The sequence below is a fragment of the Suricata suricatta genome, chromosome 2 (genome assembly GCF_006229205.1).
Source record: "Suricata suricatta isolate VVHF042 chromosome 2, meerkat_22Aug2017_6uvM2_HiC, whole genome shotgun sequence".
NCBI lineage: Eukaryota > Metazoa > Chordata > Mammalia > Carnivora > Herpestidae > Suricata > Suricata suricatta.
Window position 1 is genome coordinate 150,535,701 of NC_043701.1, and position 12,568 is coordinate 150,548,268.

The 12,568-nt window shown below is 40.5% G+C and overlaps 1 protein-coding gene across 1 annotated transcript in view; it reads right to left on the reverse strand.

The window, feature by feature from the left end:
* SLC16A12 (solute carrier family 16 member 12) overlaps positions 1–11,859 on the reverse strand; it is a 24,004-nt gene extending 12,145 nt beyond the window's left edge. Inside the window, 4 exon segments of the mRNA XM_029916174.1 lie at positions 1,860–1,963; positions 11,655–11,770; positions 11,772–11,828; positions 11,830–11,859. Of these exon segments, the coding sequence (XP_029772034.1) occupies positions 1,860–1,963; positions 11,655–11,770; positions 11,772–11,828; positions 11,830–11,859 (307 nt within the window).
* Positions 11,860–12,568: the final 709 nt, after the last annotated feature.

Consider the following 12,568-nt stretch of genomic DNA (forward strand, 5'->3'; position numbering starts at 1 on the left):
CTGACTGGTGTGAGGTGGTATCTCAGTGTGGTTTTGATTTGTGTTTCCCTGATGATGAGTGACACTGAGCATCGTTTCATGTGCCTGTTGGCCATCTGGATGTCCTCATTGGAGAAGTGTCTATTCAGGTCTTCTGCCCATGAAATATGGCCAAAGTGGATGGACCTTGAGGGTGTCATGCTAAGCGAAATAAGTCAGGCAGAGAAGGACAGATACCATATGTTTGCATTCATAGGTCTAACAGGAGAGACCTGGCAGGGGACCATGGGGAGAGGAAGGGGGAAAGAGAGCAGGGGAGAGTGAGCAACACAGATCAAGGGAGACTACTGAATACTGAAAACAAACCATGGACTGAAGGGGAAGGGGGAGGGAGGGAGGGGGTTATGGTCATGGTGGGGGGCACTTGTGGGGAGAAGCACTGGGTGTTATATGGAAACCAATTTGACAATAAACTATTAAAAAAATAATAAAATGCTGCATCTAATATGACCCAGTCACTGTGATTGTGTTGGTCACCAAAGGCCATATAGTCCTCTTCTGGGGATTATAAATATTCTCCAAAAGATAACAGTGAGGGAAATGAGTCACCTGTGTCGTCTGAGAAAGATAAACATGGCTCCCTTGGCATGTTCATACAAAGGCTGTGACTAATAACATGACCCTGAAAACCAAGTGATAGTATTAGTGATTAAAAAAAAAAAAAAACAAAACAGGGCAGAAAACCCAAAGATTATTTTCTGAGCCCTTCAGACATTCCAGGGTTATCAGCAGACAGAGTCAACTTAGACTTCTCATGAAATCTACTCTTAGTCCTAGAATTGCTCTCAAATTCCTCCTAACAAAGGGAATACATTTCAGCACAATTCAACTGATTCCTGAGTATGTCCATTTTTTTCCTAAAAATAAGTATGAATCAGTACCTAGAATGGAATCAGTTGATGTTATTTACAAGTTATTAAATAATATGGTATTTCATTTTTTCCACCAAAACATGACCTGAAAAGATAATTGTGGGTTTTTTTAATACTAAGAGTTCATTTAAATGAAATGTTTAAATGGGTCTAGACTGCAAATAGAGATTTTCAACTTGTCCCAATCTCAGAAACTCTCTAAGACGTTCATTTAATAACTTTGGTCTAAAATGTTCAAAAGGAAAAATCTCAAGGTTAGCATTCCTCTACTACATAGATGGGTTAAGAGATTCCATGAATTCTGAGACGACTCTCTACACCTTCTATAGTACCCGGGGGTTTCCTAAGTGAAATTATAGCGATGGTGAGTGTGCTTATCTCATAACTGCACCATCCAATCCTTCCCTCATATTTCTCTAAGAATGAAGATTTATGCATGAAAAATAAAATCCATGAGCCAAATTTTGAACCTCTGGGAAGACAACAGAATAAAAACAAGACTTGAGATGCAAGGCATTGTTGGGACACGTTTAAGGAGATCCTATAGGAATGGCTCACAGTTGTATCCAATGGTTGTTTTCATGACTGGAGAATGAGGGACCACAGCATTTAGGGAAGAGACGTCAAGCATATACTGTATGGTTAACTGTTTCCCAAATCAGGATGAGTCCTGTGATGCCCAGCACCTATCTCTATATGAGAGAACCAAACAGTATATGTCTTTTTGAGAGTGTTAACTACCTGCCATCAGCAAAGATCATTAATTCCAACGGCATGACTGGCTGGGTTTGCCTGGAGGTAGGATTGGTCTTTTCTTTTTATATAGTCTTAGCCAATTTTTAGCAAAGCCTTCCATTCAGAAAAAGCTGGTAAACAGAAGCAGTGGAAGGCCAGTGTCACATACAGTTCAAGAGTAACCAATAACTGTCTATCCCTGGTGATACTCACCACAGAGCATGGTCACACAGTCTACAATGGAATGGATCCAAGCTGTCTGTGCATAATCCTGAGTGAAGTATGTCTGGAACTCCACAAAAAAAATGGAAATACATCTGAAAAATACAGCGCAAACATTTTATACAGAAAAATGAATGAACATGGATCAAAAACACAGCTTCAAATTCTGGTTCAGCTGTTTGAGTCTCTGGTTTAATTGGTTTTCAGTGGTACATTGCTGGACCATAGTAAGTGGGAAGTCAGAATGGCCCAATGGCTACTGAGCCAATGGAAAGGATAAGAAGCAATGTCCATCCACTAGAAGGGTTCCTGGAGCCTAGTGGACATGAAGATCACTTCTGTAGGGAAGGTTTTATGAAAAAAAATGGCAGTGAAAAATATGGGTTCTTATTTATCTTAATATTTCACTAACATCTGTGGCTTCTAAGAGGTTGTTACACAAGTTAAAATTTCACAATTAAGAGTTATATGTCTCCCAAGGTGCCTGGGTGGCTCAGTCAGTTAAGCATCCACTCTTGATTTTGGCTCAGATCATGATCTCATAATTCATTGTACTGGGTGCCATGTTGGGGCTTGGGAATCTTTCTGCCCGTCCTCTGCTTTCTCTCTCTTTCTCTCTCTCAAAAAATAGGAGTTATGCATCTCCCTGCAACTTTAGTTCTAGGTTTTAAAAAAAGGTAATTATATTACTATGATAATAATAATAGTAATAAATAGATACACATAAATGGATATATTTTGAGAATTACTTATAAAGGCCAAATATTATAACCAACCTATTTGCCCATCAATAAGGGACTGGCTAAATAAATTTTGACTTATCAATAAAATGAAATATTTTTAGGTGTTAAAAATGGTGATCTGATATGTATTATTGATTTGGGAATAAATTCACTATACAATATTAAATAGAAAAAGTAAGTTACAAAGTAGTTTCTATAGTAAAGCTTATTTTGATAAAATCATAGTTCATATAAAGAGAAAAAAGTACCCAGTCATTATATGTGAATGGTGAGATTATAAATAATCACACTCAAGAGAGAGAGACATACAGAGACAGAGAAACTTTACACTGAAAAATTATTAATTACTCAGGAAGAAAAGACATAAGTGATTCTGGAGCAATGATTAGTAACAATGCACAACTTGGAATGAAGTTTCCCAATTCAGGGCAGGATTTTAGTGCCTGGTGTTAACCAGGGAAGAATCAGATCTTGGTGGGGGTGAGATAGGAGGTCCTCTCTCTGGATAGGGCTACCGTCTAACCCACCACGTTCAGCAGTTATTTCTCTCTTCCTCCCCTCTCCAGGGGCTGCTAGATGTGAAGGTGGTTGATGGAGGAAAAGAAGGAGGAGGGGAACTAGGTAGAACCAGGACAACTGTGTTAGGCAGGCCAGCTTTCCCAGCGTGTACTCTCTGCAATTGCTCAGAATCTGGCACCCAGAAGCATAGAATTTCAGCTGTCATGGTCTTAAGATTTCTAACAAGTTCATCTGTTAGATGAATCTGTGTTTTATAAGTGAATGATAGGGCATGCACGCAAGCAGAGGAGATACACGCACAGTGTGTGTTTGCGACTCTCTGCCTTCCCATGGGCATATGCAGTATTAGACACGTTAGACACGCAAACTCTGGCCGACTCAAGGCGTGGGAGCTGGGTGAGACTCAGTGAGCACAAGTTATGTTGCATCTACAACTGAGTAAGCATAGGGGTAGGGGAGGAAGGCTCTCACTCCTGAAAGAAGCCGTACTTTCCTTTCAAACCAGAACTTGCTTCAAATGCAGAACGAAAGCAATGGTGTCCCAAGAAACCCAAAGGACTGAGGATTCCTATATCCTTTCCTACTCAGGTTATGTCTCTGTATTTTCCTAGCCAACCACTTACATTAAAAATCATGACATGGAGGAAAAGAGAAAGGCAGGGCTACCCACTATTCCTTTCCTTCTCCGTCTTTCCTTACTCATCAAGAAGCAGAAGATAGAGAATGTTGACAGAAAGTGCATACGTCAAGAAGCAAAGTGAAAACAGTGGAGTTTTTTTGGTGCAGGGTTTCCCCTGTTCTGGTGAAATGAAATACATTTGCATGCATGAGCTCCAGTGATTCCACGTATAAATTCAACACTCACATTTGTGTTCAAAACTGATATTGCAGGATGTATAGATGAACGGTAAACTCTGCTAGTAAGTTAACATTTCCATTTTCTTTACTAAGAACAACACCGAAGAGCAAATTAAAAAACTCCACAAAGGGGCCCCTGGGGGGCTCAGTTGGTTAAATATCTTGATTTCAGCTCAGGTCATGATCTCACAGTCTGTGGGATGGAGCCCCACACCAGGCTCTGTGCTCACAGTGCAGAGAGTGCTTGGGATTTTCTCTCTCCCTCTCACTTTGCCCCTTGCCCGTGTATGCCCATGCATGCTTTCTCCCTCTCTCTCTCAAAATAAAGAAATAAACTTAGAAGAGAATAATAATTTCTTGGACATAGCCTCATTATCAAAATAGTCCAGTTATCCTTAGCCTGGGTTTCTCAACCCAAGTACTACTGACATTTTGGTCACCATTTTTAACAAAGATAATTCTTGGTTTTGGGGGTTGTCCCGTGTATCATACAGTGTTTAGCAGCATCCCTGGCCTCCACCCCCAAATGTCTCCAAACATTGCCAACTGTCCCTTCAAGGTCAAAATCAGCCTGCTTGAGAACCACTGATCTAATCCATGGTCAGGTTTTACTTATTCTACCTTACACATCTCTCTCAAGTGCCTCACAGCTCTCCTTCCCTCTATCATTCATGATTCAGGACAATACCTCTCTCCTGGACCGCAGTCCAGACCCTCCTAACTCATCTCCCTGAACTCACACTTGACTGCCTTGTGTACCTCTACACGCAATGGTCAGAGTGGCCTTACTAGAACACAAAATAGATCCTGATGCTTCAAACTTTTTAACACGACTTCGGAGACCCTGCATGAGTCGACCCTTCTCAGTGTCTCCTCCAACCTACCACCATGCATTTGTCACTTCAGTCAGACTGAACTTCTTTCCATTACTTTCAATACACCACCCATACTTTTTCACACCTCCGAGTGTTAACGATTTTTCTTCTTTTCTAGGCTGCTCTCTCAGCTGCCCTCATTCTTTTTTAAAATTTGTTTTTAATGTTTATTTATTTTCGGGCCAGAGAGAAAGAGAGACAGAGCATGAACAGGGGAGGGACAGAGAGAGCGAGCGAGACACAGAATTCAAAGCAGGCTCCAGTCTTCGAGCTGTCAGCACAGAGCCCAACGTAGGGCTCGAACTCATGAACTGTGAGATCGTGACCTGAGCCAAAGTCGGACATTTAACCAACTGAGCCACCTAGATGCCCCTCAGCTGTCCTCATTCTTTTATTCTAAAGATAATAGTCAACTCCTCCAGGGGTTCCTGGGTCACCATCTCATGGTTCAGGAGCTTGAGCCCCGTGTCGGGCTCTATGCTGACAGCTCAGAACCTGGAGCCTGCTTCAGATTTTGTGTTTCCTCCTCTCTCTGCCCCTCACCTGCTCATGATCCGTCTCTGTCTCTGTCTCTCTCTGTCTCAAAAATAAACATTAATAGTTAACTCCTCCAGGAAGGCTTCCCTGACTACCTGAGTCTGGGCTTGATACCTCTCTTAAGTGTTTACATGAGGTGCGGGACACTTAGCACACTACAGGTACATGGCAATTCCCTTTACGTTTGTTTGTCTCCCCAATAGACTACTGCTCCATCACAGCAAAGGCCATGTCTGCCCTGAATCCCAAACATCATTATTTGAGTGTTCATTAAATACTATTCAAGGTTCAATGTATTGAAGGAAGGAAAGAAAGAGGGAAGGAAGGATTGGCATTGGTAAAGATGTGACTAGAAGCTGAGGAAGTATAGAAGGTTGAACAGCAACTTCAAGAACATGAATGAGAAAGGGAAGAGGAAGACTGGATGGTGGCTAACCAGTAAGTGAACTCAGATATGGTGAAGTAGAGATGAGAAGAATCTGAATTTATAAACTGACAGAATGAATTATCAGGAGGGGGATGATGTAGAAGCTGGAGATGGGAAAGATCATGGAGTGACTAAGAAAAAAGCATCCCAGATGATGAGAAGACACTTGGGATTATAAGTCAGTCTCTTCAGAACCATTCTGAGGGATTTAATATTTGTGCGACTATGTTTGTCTCTTTTAAGTTTTTTGTTATCTTGTTTTACTGCTGTTTAGTTTTCTGATTGATGGTTTTCTTAACCGACTTGACTAGTCATATCACTCAAACTTTAGGTATGCAAAATTCAGAAATAACCCCTGAGATTCTTATCTAATCATGTGAGTAGGCTTGCCAGAGGCAAAATTTAATAACCATAAAAATGCTTCTGATTGACTGGGACTTTCAAAAAACAAGTATCCCTTCTTACTTGTTCTCAAAAGGGAAAAATACCTTTCAAATGGTCAAGTTCCATGATTTATGGCTTCTCAACATGGGCATGACCTTAAAGAAAATTAACGTTATCGGGAGCACATGGGCTGCTTACTCCAGAAATCATTTTTATTGTCCTTTGGAAAATCTGTGCATCTGATGTGTCAGGAAAGCTGGATCCTAGATCACTGATGCCCACATGGAGTAACTGAGAGTTTGGATAAAGCTTCTTAATCTTTCAGGGTCTCTTTTCCTCATCTATGAAATGAGCAGTTTGATAAACATAACTGGATCAGTCATAATGCATTCATTAGATCAGGCTGCGGTAGCAAACAACTCCTAACATCCTTCAGTGCTTGATAGGCTCTGTTCCTAAGAATAAGGAAACAAATTTAACACACAAGTGTCATTCTTCAGTGGTTAATAGGCTTGTTCCTAAGAGTAAGGAAACAAAATTATCATGCAAGTGTCATCTGTATGAAATAACATTTTCAAAGATACTTTCTCACAAGGAGAAAATTCTGCTCTAAAATTCTTCTTAAGGGGCACCTGGCTGGCTCAGTTGATGGAGCATGCAACTCTGGATGGACCTCAGGATTGTGGGCTGAGCCCCATATTGGGGGGTAGAGATTCCTTAAAAAGAAAAAAAAAATCTTAGGGTGCCTGGGGGCCCAGTAGGTTGAGCATCTGACTTCAGCTCAGGTCATGATCTCATGGCCCATAGGTTCAAGCTCTGTGCTGACAGCTCGGAGCCTGGAGCCTACTGGGATTCTGTGTCTCCCTCTCTCTCTGCCCACTCAACCCCTGCTGCTTGCTCTCTGTCTGTTTCTCTCTCTCTCAAAAATAAATAAATGTTAAAAAAAAAAAGATTCTTAAAAAATAAACCTTCTTCTCTGGCTCCTATAGAGCTAGATGTTGACAGCATCTGATATATGGGAAAGACGGTCCTCAGGTAGATGAAGTTATCCTGTATATCAATGTGGAAGTGACCCACTGGACAGTGTAGCCTAGTAGTTAAAAGCACGCCTACTCACTAACCATGGGACTCTGGACACTTTATTTGATCTCTGTATGTTGTTTCAAGGACTAAATGATTTTAATAAATGAAAAGTGTGTGGCACAATGTTAAGCAGCACAGAGCAAGTACTCCGCTAACATTAGCTACATTTACAGGAATCCACTGTTGTTAAAAGAGCTTCCCAATTCCACAGGACTCTAGACATCTACTGCAACTAAGTTAATTTGGGTCCAAAAGATGTCAAGTAAAATACATTTTTTAAATATAACTTTTTAAAAATATTTATTTTGAGTGGGGTAGGGGCAGAGAGAGAAATCCAAGCAGGCTCCCCGCTGTCAGCACAGAGCCCAATGTGGGGCTCGAACTCACAAACCATGACATCACGACCTGAGCTGAAATTAAGAGTTGGACACTTAACCAACTGAGCCTCCAGGTGCTCTTTTTTATATAACTTTTGTTTTCCTTTTATTTTCTGATTTTTTTGTTGTTGAGCATGTACTACTTTTATTTTTTATTTATTATTATTTTAATTTGAGAGAGAGAGTAAGTGGAAGAGAGGGGCAGAGAGAGAGGGAGAGGAAGAGAATCTTTTTTTAAACTTTTAAAAAACGTTTTTATTTATTTTTGAGAGAGAGAGAGCGACAGAGTGAGCAGGGGAGGGTCAGAGAGAGAGGCAGATACAGAATCCAAAAACAGGCTCCAGGCTCTGAGCTAGCTGTAAGCACAGAGCCTGATGCAGGGCTCAAACTCACGAACCGTGAGATCATGACCTGAGCTAAAGTCGGATGCTTAGCGGACTGAGCCACCCAGGTGCCCCAAGAAAAAGAGAATCTTAAACAGTCTCCATGCTCAGTGCAGAACCTGATACAGGGCTTGATCCCACAATACTGGGATCATGACCTGAGTTGAAATCAAGTTAGACACTCAACTGACTGAGCCATTCATGTGCCCTGAGCTGGAGGTTTCCTTTGAATATCTAAATCAAGTATTGCTTTTCAACTATCAATTCCAAGTCAAGCTGTCAGTTTACAAATAGAATGTGACATAACTTCACAATGAAATGTGATTCTTAAAATAGAGAATGCATTTGGTAAAAAGATATCTTGAAGAAAAAAATAAGTACTCAACACACATTAACGAACAGAGAGAGTAAATAAATGGGAATGAGGGCTTTAATGGCCTAGACAACTTTAAGCTGTATGTAAACTTTACATGTAAGGCAGCATCGTCAGTTATAAGGCAAAAACTGAAATATGATTTTAAAGTGGTCTGGATCATGACTGCAGTATTGCTTGTAAAGTAAAACCCAGGGAACAATATAAAAATCCTTCAATAAAAATGCATTAAATAAATTATGCACACATCCTTGTGACAGAATTTTAAGCCGTTATTTTTCAGTGACACAGAGCCTATGTGCTGAATATGGAAATATTTCCAAGAGATATTATTAAGCAAAAAAAAAAAGTTCAAAACAGTATGATCCTATTGGTGTCAATGAAAAGAATAATAATATACTTTACAGATGGATATAAGGTCCTTAAATTTTGGGGCAGGCCTTGAAGAAGCCAATAACAAGGTTAACTTTGGGTAATGGAACTTCAGGAAGTGAGGAGAAAATGACTATTTTATGCATCTCTGTATTGTTCAAATTTTTACCACCTGGGAGTATGGTTTCATTTTTAAGTATACAGTTTAACTAGGGAAAAAAAGACTTAATTGCACAATAGGCACTGATCCTCTGAACTGACAAATCATCCTTCAGGCTGCTTTCCTTGGCGCTATCTTCGGTCCTCTTGGCTGCTGCCCGTTCATGACATTGAGTTCCAGTGCTGGCCGCGTCTTCACACTTTTCTCCTCTAAGCTTAATTCGGCTCAGCTATGCCCCCTCCAGCCTCCCCCATTAACCCCTGAGAACAGGTCTTTGCTACCGGCCACAACCCTCTTCTGGTTTCTGGCTTAAACCCTTGGCCGTTCGGGAAGGGGGGCTGCCTACTGTTACCACAAAGTGAGTAGCAGATGAAGGACATGGACCTGGTGCAGCTGGAAACCTCTTTCCCTCCCGTTTCCTCCTGGCCAAATACTATCCATTCTTCGAGACTTCAGCCCAAGGACAACTTCTCTCAAAAGCCTGCCCTGAATTCCCAGATCAGAATTAACCCCTCTCTCACCAGTGTTATTTTTCACGCTGTTTTTACCTGATGTATATTTAGCCCATTTGGATCTGTATTTCAGTTGTTTGTGCCAGTGCTACCAGGTAGTGTTCCAACATCTCTGTGTTTTTAGAAACACCTAGATAGAGCCTTGTCCTCACCGGATGTATAGTTAGATATTAGTGGACTTGATTTCCACTAAATTAAAGTTGAAAACTTAAGGATACAACCTAAAAAAATATGCAAGACTTTCAGCCTTTGGTAATAGTCTTGGGTTCCACAGTAATTCCACTGTGACAGAGAAAACACTGAGATCCAGTGTCCTGCCAAATAAGACGGGCCACATAAGATGCCAGTGAGCATAAAAGACCATCAAGAAACCAGTGTCCTTGATGTGAGTCCTCAATGTTCTACAGACACTACCCCAAGTTACTTCCATAGTCCTAGAGTACAACACTCAAACAATCCAGATGTCTCTAAGTCTTCATGCACAATTGTTTGTATATGAATTAGGAGTGACTACTAACATGACTAGTTACCAATAGGACAAGGAGGATAGAGAGTCTCTGTAAGAAGAATTTACATGGTGTCCCCAGGTACCATGACTTCTCATTATTGATGTGACACCTTATGGAGATTAGGAAGTAAGATCTTAAGACAATGATTCCATCACCAAGGCAATTTTTTAAAATCTACGTCCGGTAATACTACATGTCCTAGAGGACAAGGTGCAGAGTGTTTCAGGAGACAAGGAACTGGGCACAGAACCTCCTCAAAGTGCCTACATCTTAGAGCAGAACAAAGGTGAAGACTGAAGTAGCCACTTCTCACAATGAGAAAAGGCACTCAGAGAGGATATGTATGTGAATATGTGCATGTGTGTGGAAGATTGGCCAGATACGGTGCACGTATGAGAGATAATGAGATAGGAAGATAATCGGAATTGTACTGGAAAGAGTTGGTGGATTACATGTGCATGTACAATGGCAAATAAAGAAGATAAGAAGTAAAAAAGACTAGAAATCCAGTCCAATTCTGTCCCACTAGACCAAAACTGTAGGTAAGTCACTTAACTTTTGTGAACACCAGTGTCCTAATCTATTCCTGGGGGTAAATGAACCTATCCTGTCTAAAAAGTCATCATGAAGACTCCACTACATCCTTATAAAGATATCAACCTCCTTATAAAGCACTGAATCACTTCCAGAACTTTCCCATCATGGAAATGATGGAAGCTTCCCCATGTAAGAACCAACAGCTTCCTTTTTAACTCTATGACTCCTCATACCCAGAACACAAGATCCATGATATGGATAGAAGAAAAATCAGACCCAATACTATATTATTTTAAACAAATCTATAGTTTTTTATAACACGTAATCCACCAACCCTTATTTTACCAAAACCAAATATCCTGCTTCTTTCCTTCATCATGTATTTGCTATAGGAGGGAACACTGATGCTTTTATTGATGATGCCATCAAATAAAGTTTCCAGTGAAAATTACTTTGTTTCACTGCTAAGGGGTTGTTGCCAGAGAGGAGTCAAGCGTAAGTAGAGGAAAGAGCTGGCACATGCAGACTTCAAGCCTACGTATACTCCAAATATGTAAATGAGTCCCAATGTATAGGAATTTAACTTAAGCATATTTGACACTAGGACCCTGGAGCAAAGAAAGAAGAGAAAGGAACAAGAATGAGAGAAGCCTGTACTTATGCTGCTACTTTCCTTCAACCTAGAACTTAGCCTCCAGCCAAATGTAAAAGGAAGCAGAAGAATTTAAATTCCAGGTATTGAGCTTTCCAACAGCTCAGTATCTGGTGAGCCAAGAGGTTTTCAAGGATTGTTTTGACCTTATGTATTTTTCTTTTCTGGGATGAGCTGCTTATGAAAACAAATGGCTGGAATAGCCACAACATTTAGTCTAAAAATGTCCTAATACTCCCGGTTTGTGTGCCCGGTATTAGAGAAGACACCACTCTCCAGGACTTTCAAGCATCAGAAAATCACATTCCTTGCAAAGAAAAAGACATCCGGGCAAAGGAAATGCGCGCGCGCACACACACACACACACACACCATACATACACATTGATACTTTCACAATCAGAGGTTCAGAAATAGAATGAAGAAGACTTAGAAGAAGAGACAAGCCAGATCATCTTAATAAATCATGAAGGAAATCCCACCTACCTGGTGACTGCCCGGGTACAGATGGTAACAAGGAAGCAGCCAGCCACAATCATCCAGCCCCAGCCTCCATCCGGAGGAGAGGTAGACCGAACTCGATTTCTTTTTGCCATGACCTCCGTTCTTTTTTTCCTCTTTATTGAGTTACTCCAATAGTCCAGTTATGATCCTGGAAGAGGTCTGCTGTCCAGTGACTTCCTGTTGGCATTCAGAACTGGCATAGAATGCTACCTGGCACATGGGTTACTAGTCATCTAAAACCAAAAATCAGGACATATTTATATTTTATTGTCACATACAAAGGCTGATTTTTTCACTTGACAAAAATGATCATTACTTTCCTGTTGCTATGAATCCTAGACTGGGGCAAAGGCCATTAGCAGTCTTTGGTACCCATTCTCCTTCTGTTTAATAATAGATCCTCCCAAATTTTAGCCAAATTTATGTCCACCCAATTTGACACCATATTTCCCAGCCTCTCCTAAAGGTGGATGTGGCAGCATGGTTTAGTCTATTTTTTTATTTTAAAATTTTATTTAAATAAAAGTTAGTTAACATATAGTGTAGAATTTAGTGATTCACCACTTACATACAACGCCCAGTGCTCATCCCAACGAGTGCCCTCCTTAATGCCCATCACCCATTGAGCCCTACCCCTCCAGCAACCCTGTTTGTTCTCTGTATTTAAGCGTCTCTTATAATTTGTGTCCCTCTCTGTTTTTATATTTCCTTTTCTTCCCCTATATTCAATTGTTTTGTTTTTTAAATTCCACATATGAGTGAAATTATATAATACTTGTCTTTCTCTGACTTACTTAGCTTAATGCACTCTAATTCCAGCCACATTGTTGCAAATGGCAGGATTTCATTCTTTTTTTTATATCACAGAGTAATATTCCACTGCAGATATCTATATC